Here is a 12080-nt window from a genome sequence, read left to right on the forward strand (position 1 = left end):
TTCGGATAGATATATATACATATATATGTATATGTATATGTATTATATTACTCTCTTCCCTATCCCTCTATTTTTCTTTTACGTTTATAATATATATCTTTATGGATATTAATTATCCCGTTAGTTAGTTAGATTTAAGTTATTCATTTGTATTTGTTTAATTTTCGTCACTTTTTTTTTTTTTTTTTGTTTTTTGGGGGGAATGGGGGAGGTGGGGTTTGTTTCTTTTATCGATGAGGGAAGGACGGGGGGGAATGATATATTGCTTTACAACATACGTTATTTCGATTTGATTAGTCGTCTATGGAAAATTTGTATATACGAAACCTAAAGGTGAAGTTTTGCCCCCCTTTGTTTTTCTTTTTTTTCTTTTTTGGTAGAGGCTAATTTTTTTTATTCAACTTTTAAACCACCCAACATCAAGCTAGTGGTTTGATAGGAAGCTTATACGTAGGTTGATATTGGCCGGTCGAAAGAAACTAACGTTTAATGAGAGTTTCGTAAAGAAAAAGAAAAAAAAAAAGAAAAAAAAAGAGAAAAAAGAAAAAAACATACGAAGTAATTTATTTTTAAAATCAATTAGTACTCATGACCCGTTTAAAAACTCACTATAAAAAACTCGCGATAATTTCGATAATGTAATATTCATAACCAACTCATATATACATAAATATGTTCTTATTTTATTCAATTTATTTCTCGCACGAGGCAAAAATCTACAAATGGAAAAAAATAAAAAATGGTTGCTTTGAAATTACCGGACGTTTATGGACTCTAAACAATTGTTTGTTATAGATACCGATAAAGAATAGTTTAGATCGTAATGTTTTTTAAGAGAGAGAGAGAGAGAGAGAGAGAGGGATATGAAAAACGGAGTTAGGATTGGTGTTTGAAAGAGAAGAAGAGAGAGAGAGAGAATGATGAGGTCGAGGTGGGGGGAAGATATCTAGATACACGGTTCGCTTTTGTTGTTAGAAATTTCACGGTATCCCTGTGATACTCCTGCTAGATTATTGGTGTACGTTACACAGTAGTGTAATCAGTGATTATTCCGGCTCAGTGCTCTTAGCTTACGTAGATCCCGTAGCGTATAATAAATCTACTCGTCCATCTATCTAGATTCGCATACATACATCTTTCTATTTCTCTCTCTCTCTCTCTTTCTCTCTTAATCTAACCAACTGACTCACTAACTCACTCGCTCACTCATTCATTCACTCTCTCTCACTCACTCACTCACTCACTCACGCACTCACTCGTTTTCGCTCCGTTTGATTCATTTATATCTCGCAGAGTACTAGAACACAGTAGGAACTCCGCGCTTTTTCCTATATAAAGTAGCAGCACAACAACAACAACTTGTAGATTATAACCCAAGGTAAAATACGAAGAGAGAGAGTGGGGGAGAGAGAGAGAGAGAGAGACGATCAAAGCGAAAGATAAAAGGTAAACTTACTATGATGATGTCCAGGTCGTTCGGTAGGTGATCCGGAAGAACGCGTTTACTCACTTCCTCCTCCGGCATTCCGTCGAACCTATCGTGTTTTTTCCTTTCTTTATACGTCTTCGCGCGTTTTTTCGCCTCCGCAAGCTCAGCCCTAGAACAAATATCACGAGAAATTACAAGAAAAAAATAATAATTATAATAAGAAAGGGAGAATAAGGAAAGCCAAAGCCGAAGAGTCGTCAGATTTATTTTGAGAGTAATGTAGAGTTGTTACACCTTGGTGTCCTCGTTTTTCAATTAATATTCGAATTTTTGGTCAAATGTTAAGTAATTTGGTTACATTTTTATTCGTTTTTTATTCTTTTTTTTTATTCGGAAAATTATGATCATCGCATTCCTTTCTTTTTAATTATTTTTACACGTTCGTAAATATATGTAAGCGTATGTATATTTATTTTATTTTAATTTATGTATTTGATTTTCTTTCTACCATACGAAAAATTATAACCGATCGTTAGATTCAGGAATATATATATATATACATTTTTTTTATTTCTTTTTTTCTCTCTCTCTCTCTCTTTCTCTACAAACAGATGATATTTTTCGATATTTCCCTTGCAAATTTTCGTGTTTTACATGCGAATGAATTCGCCGTTTTAGCGAATTAACGTTGATACGGTGTAACGAGCGTATCTATAATCCGTGCTTTCTTCCAGCAAATGTTACGAAGATATATTCTCAATTGAAATTGCTTTGATTTCGATATTTTTAAAGGATCAGTCGTTTTAACTTTCTTTCTCTCTTTCTCTCTCCCCCGTTCTTTTTTCCTTCCTTTCATTTATTTGATATCCTATTTTCTGGTTTTCATTACATTTCGAATAAAAATGATATACCAATAAAGTTAAAAGTTTTTTAGATAATTTTAAGATTAAATCAACGAACTTTAACTTCAAACTACTTCTTATCTCATATTGTAAAACTGCAATCTTAAAATGTATCTTCGGAAAGAGTGATTGATTTTTGAAATCATCTGGTGGAAAATTTTTTCTTTACCCCTTTTCATATGTAAAATTAATTAGCCTATATATAAATAAATAAATAGAGTCTTCGTTTGAAAAGAATTTGAATTAGAACATTTTAACAGAGAGAGAAAGAGACTTGAATTTCAAGATAAACGTACGTAAGAAATAGAGTTACGTCGACTAGCGTAGTGTGTTCGACTATAAAATGGCGGACAGTACTATCGTTTAAAATGGCGCGAACGTTAAGAAGTTTTACACTCCGATTCGAATATTTTCTTACTTGTCATCAACTTATACGTACGATTTAAAAATTGACGAGATCTGATTTTTGAAGATCTCGAGTGAACAATTAAAAAGAAAAGAATAGGAAAATAATGAATGAAAAATCCTGCTAAGAAGAAACGTACATATATAGGGAAAAAACATAACCTTGCATTAGACGTTATATCTTCGTCCAAGTAACTTACTCTTCGGGAGTTAATATCATTTCAGATTTTTTCTTTCTTCCCCTTTTCTTCGGTTGATGCGCTAGCTGGGTATTCACAGCACCATTCAAAACGAGATCGATTCGATGATGTTGCTGACTGGAGAGAGGACCGGGTGGCGTCGACGTGGGTGTAACCAGACCCGGTTGGACGCCGCCCGGACACGTCATGCTCTCAGGATTGCCACCAGGACTGCTCGCGGACCTCATACCACCCATCGACATCTCTTCGTCTACGAAAGAGTAGACATCCGCCGATGTCTCGCATTTTATTGCCATCTAGAAATAATGGAAACAATAGGATTCTCACGCGAATCGCGTATTTATTCATTAGTTATTTTGTTATTTATAATTAATTATTTATTTATTCGTTCCTCGCTTCCTTTACGTTTCATATTGTTTTTGTTTGGTTTCATTTTTCCTTTTCGGTTGAATTTTTTTCTTTTTTACCTAACTTGACTCACCTAATAATCAAACTTAATAAATACATATACTTTAGACTTCGTCAAGATAGCGAATAATTTTTAGAAACGAAGTTGCATAGTAATCGTAAATAAATTCGAGCCGTAGCTCTCTCGAGGTATACCTCGCATGACGTTGCATCGTCCTCGACAAAATTATCTCGCTATCTTTGACAAAAAAAAAAAAATTACGAATTAACAATTACAATTATACTTCAGGGACGTCCAATGTAGACAATGGTTGACAATGTGGATTATCTTTCAGGAATTTAAGTATCACGTATCAGTTAACGATTATATTATAATATAACGTTTCTCCGATAGTTACGTGTAATAAATATTTCGTGGAAAAAAAATATCTAATAAATCTTATATAGCTATATACGATAAAAAGATTTTGTTTCTCTTTTTTAAAAACGGATAATATTATAATATCGATCAAAGTTTTTTTTTAACAAATTATCTGCGAGGAAGAAAAGAGAGAACAATTTGTATACGAACAAACTGTCAAGATAAATTAAGAATAGATAAATGACTCCTCCTCGTGGTCGTCGTTGTCGTCATCATCCTTACATCTTTTCGCGCCCTTAATTTCCGATTTCGTGCGTTCATTAAATGCGTACAACGAGGCGCGCTCTTGACCCCGCGATAAACCTGACATCGAGCACGAAATGCTACCAGATAAGACTCGTACTGGCTGCTGGTCGAGACGATAACACATACGTACACGTGTATGTACACACACAAATGTATATAACCATTTCCTTCACCTTAAGCATTCTCCTGATACTCCTTCAGAACGTGCACTAACGCTCGGAAGGTGTTTGTAGTTTATCGATTGCCCATTATTTATGAGATCGGCCTTGCTGCTATATAAAAACTAAACCGAAATACTATTTAAAAAGTCTCACGTGTCTCTAATTTACCTCGCAAAGAGTATTTTTAAGTTTTTAATTAGTATAATACATTTATTTTTTCCTTTTTTTTTGCTATTCTATTTTTTTTCCCCGTCAATTCTTCTTTTTCCTTGGACAAAAAAGAGAAAAAAAATTAAGAAATAATAAATTATATGACAGTTTCTAAATAGAGAATATAAATATTTTTCAACGATTTTACGAATGAATTATTCCTATTTTCGAAAGCCTAACTATATTAGTTCGAAAAAGGTTTCTCGATAATAATTCTCTTTTATGTTCGGCAAAAAGGTCACTAATTAAACTTTTGACCCAAAATCTGTGACTAACTGACTGACTGCCTGACTCGCGTTACCTTAGATTGCTTCAAATTTCATTTACAAAAATATTCATCCATTACTTTAAAAAAAAAAAAATAAAATAAAACATCAACAGTAGTTTTGCTAAAGCATTAACAAAATGCATATTTTTTGTCAAAAAACTGATTTTTCCCACCCTCCATGAAAAATTTTCTTTGACGTAGTAATAACTCCGGGGGATTAGCATAAATGTTTGTTAGCGACTTTTGACTGAACACCCATAGAGGGGGGATAGCTCAATTGTTTTTTTTTTGTTTTTAAATAAAAATTAGCTCCCATCTAGAACACTTTTGGTTTAACCTGTAGAAATATACGACACGTCCGTCATTTCATTTCAGATCCTACTTTTATATTTTCACAACTATATATCTATCTATCTATGTATTCGTGTATCGTAAGACAGAGTAGTAGGGGTTTTCTAAAAGCTCGCACTTTATTCTCCCAACGGACTGATAGAAATCGTTGCTGAAACACGTGCGTATCTTCCACGAGAACGACAACGACGACGAGGAGGAGGATGACGACGAAGACGACGAAGACGAGGAGGACGAGGACGATGGTACCATCAGAACCATTGCGCAGTTGTTGCTATCTATCGTACGGCTTCGGGACACCATATTACTTCTCTAACATACATACAACCCTCTACTATGTACACGTAGTACATTTTATGAGCGACATTGTACGTGTCCCTGATAGTTCATGTTTTTACCAAGAGAAACGTACGTAGATGAAAAATAGGAGACGGGAGGGGGCGGAGCAGGAGAGGCGGGGGCGGGGAGCTGAAACGTTTTACGCGTGCGAAAAAATTTTTACATTTTTATCGTTGCAGTCTAAAAAAAGAAAAAAAAAACTAAAATAAAATAAAAACATATATGTGCGCGCACGCGTGTGTATATATATATGTGTGTGTGTGTGTGTGTGTGTGTGTAGGTGTATGTTTGCGTGTATAAATATACATATATATATGTATATATATATATGTATATTTATATGTAATAATAATATAAAAAAAAAAGAAGTCTCTATATACCTTCGTATGGAATTCTGGAAAACATCCGATAATATTCTCCAGGGATATTTCTTTTAGAAACTGAAGAAATAAATAAAACAAACCAAAAGAAAAAAGTATTATTAACAGAATATAAATAATTTTCTTTTAAATGAGGTTAGAGGGGGTAATTTAACTATGGGACGGTGTGTATCAAACGTGTTTCTATTAATGATTCCTTGAGAATGTAGATACAACAAAATGAAATAGAAAAAAAAAAAAGAAAAATGTTACTAGGTGGTGTATTCGATATGTTTCGTTGTAGTAGTCTATTTTGAAGAAAAGAAAAGAAAAGAAATGAGAAAAAAGAAAAAGAAAAAAAAAAAAGAAAGAAAGAAAGAGTAGAATTCGTGACCAGTCGAACGAACAAAACGAAGCCGGAGTTATAAGGGTATAAAAATTTGCGGTGGAAAAGCAATGGGTAATGGGATAGCACTCACCTGTCCTAGGGTGGAGGCGGTCGAGCCAGGTGGTTGGGGTTGATGCGCCGTCGCCGATACGGGCGTGAGGGGCGTGTGCGGGGTGTGCGGTGTGTGCGGCGTGTGCGGTGTCAGCGGTGTGTGGTACTGCTGACTGCTGTCACCACCGGTGCTTCTCATCTCGAGATCTGGACTCGTCTCGTAACCGTCGTCCCTAGCCTCTTGCTTCACCAGCACACCTAAATCAAAGTTTCAACTCTTCTCAATATCAACCAACACACATATCTATATATTTTATATATGATATATATTTCTTCTCATTAACTTTGAGAGATTTATTTACTCATATTTATTTATTTATATTTATATTTTTCTTTCATACGATTTTCTTTTTCATGCCGGTTTTATTTCGACAGAACAATCTCCGTTAGTATTTTGGTTCGTCCAATTCAAATAATTTAGCAATTCGATCATTTTTTTTTTTGATCTTTTTTGGCTAATCCTGGACAAATTGTAAGATTTGTATGCACGTCTAGTAACTTTAGATTAATTCGTCATCGTTCAAATGGTCAGTAAAGTAACGTAACCCTCGCTTTGTCTGTCAGGGCCAATCATAAATCCTTGGATATTAACCGACGGAATAGACACCATTTTTATATTTGCCATAGACTATCATCTGAAAATACTGAAAATTAGATTGTCGTACAAATCTAATAGCTCGAAAGATTTCACATCGATCGAATAATTAATTATATAAACTATCATACAACAAATTTATTTATTTTTCGATAGGCATGAAAAAGTAAGAGAAAAGAAAAGAAATCACAAAAAAGAGGGCAGAGAAGAAGACGCAAGAATAAACGCGCGGGGGGTTGAATTGCGCGATAAGCCGTAGAATAAAACCAAAAAAAAATAAAAAAGAAAAAAGAAAAGAAAAACAACAGAAATAAAAAGAGTGTGCAGGCGAAAGGAAAAAACGTGTTGATTGTCGATCGGAAACACTCGTAACTTTCCGTAATCGCATATATACATGCATTCATACATACTACTACACACGCATCGACAAGTTGACACGGCGCTGTGGGTGCAGCGCTTGAAACGAGAGGGTGGGAGGGTTGGCCGCGCGCGCGAATCGTCGTTTCATCGCGACCTAAAGAAAAATTCTATGCGTGTCGTTTGATCGACGGCACCCGATTGACAGAGTTTTTAATCGACATCGGATATCGATTTCTCATAACGTTTCCGCGCGCACGTTTGACACGGCTTATGCCCGTGTTAAAAAGAACACGGGCATTAGGGGCCCGCGCGCACACACACACACACACATTTATACAAAATTCTGGACGTCACGAAAATAGGTACTTATATATGTGTATATATTTTAAGTATACGCATTTGCTAGGAACATGCTTTTGTATTTTTTCTACTTGTAAATTATTCGTTAAAAAATTCGAAATATTGTAAAAAAGAAAAGGAAAAATTAATTTGATAAGAACAATTAACAGGGCTCGTCGACCAATGGATAGAAGAAATATCAATTTATTGCTAAATTCGACTTGTGTCTCTATTCAATTAATTCGCAATTTAAATTGGAATACTTTTTTCATTTACCGACCGGGCGAGAGAATAAATTACTGCAAAAAAAAAAAAAACAAATTCCCCAAAAAGAAACATCCTTATCGACAGAGGATCCGTTAAAAGCTCGATGAACGAACACACGTACAGACTATATTGTAATCCTTGCATTTTCAACGTATCAATTTCTTCCTTTTTACCTTTATTATTATTATTATTTTTTTTTCTTTAATTATTATTATCACTCTTTATTCTTTCCTTTTTATTTATCTTTTTTTTCAACGACTACTTATACAATACATACCCACATCGACAGAGTTTAATATTTTCAAATTATTCGCATATTATACGCGCGGGCGCGTACTTGCATGGCATGCGGCGCGTCGACTGATTTGTATGGGAGTAGTCAAGCGATAAAAATATGACGTAAAGCTAATTTAATAGGGAAAAGAATTCGATGGGGAATTTTTTTTTACCCGAACGTCATTTAATCAACATCGCTACATCGCCCCACCATTCGTTTGGCTTTATTGCGAATATCTATATTAAAAAGGGAATAGCATTTACATGCACACATGCATACATGCACACATGCATACATGCACACATGCATACATGCACACACATGCATACATACACACATACATACACGCGCGGGCGTGCGTGCAACGGACATATATATTATATTTAATATATTAGATCATTTATTCGATATATTATTGGGTTGTTTCGCAAGTTCGAACCGATTAATAAATATATATTGCCGATTTATATTTTGAAATATAATGTCAAAAACCTTGCGGTTATAGTGATTTGATTATATATATAAATGACGTTTACATGAATTTATTATCTATCGAATAATCATTAAATTAACTTAACCTCATTTTGTCTTACAACCAATCAAATCTTTAGAAATTAATGGCGTCATGGACCGACGCCATTTTTATATTTGCCAGTGACTATCATTCGAAAATAACATTTCTTTACAAATTTACTAATATTTTATAAATATTTATATAATATATAATATAAAATTTTAATGTAATACAAAATAACATACTATACTATAAAATACTGCAACGCATAGGTGATGTATATGTGTATATTATGTTATTCTATGTAATGAAATATATCAACGATCTATCGATCGGTAATATTACTTACCCTGAGAACAATTCATGGACTGCCCATTTTGACCCCCGTTCTGCACAGGCGACGGATACGATCTGAAAATAAATAAAACGGAACATGCTTAGTAATGATTACTATGAAACGTAATTCATTTAATCGATATTTTATATTAACAATTATTTTTATTATATCTAATTTCATTGTATAATTTAATTTTTACAGATACGGATGACCGAGTTTTACGCTAGTCGCATGGAAATCATCGGGGGGTTGTAATTAATCAAATAGATAATACCATGAAGAAGATATTAAAAGCACGTATGTAGAAGGGGTTGAAAAATGTTGAGCCTAACATAGAATCTATTCTTGCTATTTTTTTTTCAGTCAAACTCACTTCTATTCTTCGACATAGTCTCTAAACTTTTACAATAGAATAGATTCCAAACTTCTCAACCAACTCTCGTATATACAGGATGTCCTGTATAACCACCCTTATAAAAGATTATATACATATATATAAGTGTATGCGTGGTAGGAAGATATCTTTAGTTCTAGGTATGTGCAATATTTTCTATATTTATAATAGATTTATATTTTAATTTTAACATATCTATATATATATATAGCGAGAGAGAGATATTTCTCGATAGTACAAAGACTATGGAATTCTTATTTAAAAATTACACAATATAAATATGTAATTCTATGTTCATCCACATAATTTCATATATATTCCATACCTATATCTATTGTATCATATTATCGCGTAGAAGATCATCGAAAGTTTTTCTATTTTCTTTATCTTAACGAGTCTTAAGGAGTCGTTTAAAAAATATCCATTTACGTTCTCGTATTCCCTTCTCATTCTTTCCCCCCCCCCAGCCACCCCACATAAATTTTGCTACACGTGTTTCAACTTATTGCAACGGACAATGGGACGAAGGGAAACTTTGCTTAATCTTTCTTTCTGGTCGGTGGAAAAAGAAAAAGGAAAGGAAAAGGAAAATCAGCTTACTACTTTGTTGTTTGCTCGGTGCTGCGTCTCGGTTGCAGCACTTAAAATTGACTTTGAGAAAAACCATACGACGAGTATGTTAAGAGAAATACGACGATGGTGAAAATGAAGACGACGATTGGTCGACGAGGACCAGGACGAGGACGAACATAATGAAGAGAAACTTGACAAAAGGAAGGAGGAGTAAGAGAAGGCAGGTAAAAAGGCAAAAAAGGCAAAAAAGGCAAAAAAGGCAAAAAAGGACGAGTCCGCACGTGCAAGTCATTAAAAAAAAAAGGAAAAGAGAAACTCCCTAAAAATCAAATAACAGGACCCAAGAAGAAGATTATAAAGAAGAAGAAGAAGAAGAAGGAAGAAGAATGAAGAATAGTAAGAGGTGTAAGAAGAGAAGAAGAGAGAAAACGAAACGGTGCCACATGCGGTCCGCGTTCCGACAACGTGCAACGTTGCCGCGTTAACGGCCACGATGGTTGGTCCTCCCACCTCCTCTTCCCTCATTCTCTGGGTGTTCCCCCCACCACACCTCCTATACGGCATACCCATTACGAATACGCGTGTCCTCGGAGATGGAACAGCACCGTCGAACGTATATATACCAAGGCGCAACAGAAAGAGAGAGAGAGAGAGAGAGGGAAATAGAGAACCTAGAGAGAAGAAGAAGAAGAAGAAGAAGAGAAACAACAACGTTCCACATTGGTGCGTTCCTTTTTCTCCTTGCCACGAGAGCATTGCTCGCGCTTCCGCGCGCTAATTCGAAAATACTCGGAATAATTTTCAGCCGTGGTTTCTATATGCATCGTCTAGTTCGTTCCTCTCCCTCTCTCTCTCTTTCCTTCCCTTCCTAGTTCAATTTCTCTCTCTTTCTTTCTTTCTCCTTCTCTTGACGTTACGTACTTCTTATGTGTCTTCGTCGTCTTCGTCTTCGTCGTCGTCGTCGTCGTCGTCGTGCTCGGCACGCTCCAACCTAACTTCTCTCTCCTCTCTTTCTCTCTCCTCTCTTTCTCTCTCTCTCTCTCTCTCTCTCTCTCTTACATACTCTATGTACTTGCACGGGTAAAGAGTATGTACGCGGGGGCTAACGCGTATGTACCACCGCGAGAACTAAATATACGGTCGGAATATAGGAAGAGAAGGAGGTGGAGGAGGAGGAGGAGGTGCTAGGGTAAGAGATGTGCTTGCTACGTATATAAACACGCACACATACACATACGTATATAAATACATACATACGCACGTACATAAATACATATACATACATAGAAGTACTTGCTGGAAACGACTATGGCCAGTGGCGGGGGTGGACGAGCCCGGCGGTCGAGGGGTCGAGAACGGCCCTGAGTGCAACAGGGATAGAAAGAGAGAAGAGAGAGAGAGAGAGATAGAGAGAGAGAGAGAGAGAGAGAGAGAGTGTACGAGACGCAGGGAGGAAAGAGAGATCCTTTACGTTCGTAGGAAAGGCTTCGAGTCGCACTTGAAAGAATAGATTATATACATCGTACTACGTGTATCGGTCTTTTTTTCGTTTTTTCTTTTTTTTTTTTTACCATATTCCCTTTTCTCCCCTCCCTCCTTAAATTTCTCGCCGCCTCGTGTTTTTCTTATTTTGGTCATTTTTATATATATTTCATTGTATTATTATTATTATTATTATTATTATTATTATTATTTTATTTCGTTTCATTTAATATTTTCACACATCGAACGAGATCGATCCAATAAGAAGAGAACGACGTTTTATTCCCCGGCACGCTAGGGAATTTTTCTTTTTTACTTTTTTCTTTCGTCTCCTTTCCTCTCCTCTCCTCTGCTATCTAGATTTGTCTTCGCGTTTTTACTTTCGTTTACGCTTAGTTTCTTTTCGTCTCGTTAACAAGGTGAAGAGAGTCTGGGTTGGGGGAGGGGACGGGGGTAAGGGCGGTTGGGTGGAAGGTACGAGGGTTAGGGAAAAAATAGTTTGTGAGAAACTTTTGACCCCTTTCGAGTTCGTTGTCGCGAACGAAGATGATCTGGGATCAGAGAAATAGCACGTTCGGTAATACTACGCTTTTCCCTCGAAACTCCTCGGATTGAGTTACCATCGCACACTACCTACATCCTCAGCCCCCCCCTACTATCTACCTCCCACCCACTTCCTCCTCCTCCTCCACCTCCTCCTCCTCCTACTCTTCCTCCTCTTTCTCTCACACTGCCGAATTCACC

The 12080-nt window shown here is 35.9% G+C and overlaps 1 protein-coding gene across 2 annotated transcripts in view; it reads right to left on the minus strand.

Annotated features, from left to right (window-relative positions):
* The window catches only part of LOC122525916, a 60078-nt gene that overhangs the window by 14189 nt on the left and 33809 nt on the right, over positions 1 to 12080 (minus strand). For both annotated transcript variants that reach the window (XM_043648954.1, XM_043648955.1), the window contains exons 3-6: positions 8900 to 8961; positions 6179 to 6396; positions 2937 to 3232; positions 1457 to 1598 (exon numbers count right to left, since the gene is read on the minus strand). In XM_043648954.1, coding sequence (XP_043504889.1) covers positions 1457 to 1598; positions 2937 to 3232; positions 6179 to 6396; positions 8900 to 8961 — 718 coding nt within the window. The remainder of the gene's footprint in view (positions 1 to 1456; positions 1599 to 2936; positions 3233 to 6178; positions 6397 to 8899; positions 8962 to 12080) is intronic.

This window comes from Polistes fuscatus, unplaced genomic scaffold (genome assembly GCF_010416935.1).
Source record: "Polistes fuscatus isolate 324 unplaced genomic scaffold, CU_Pfus_HIC Scaffold10, whole genome shotgun sequence".
In the NCBI taxonomy this organism is placed as follows: domain Eukaryota; kingdom Metazoa; phylum Arthropoda; class Insecta; order Hymenoptera; family Vespidae; genus Polistes; species Polistes fuscatus.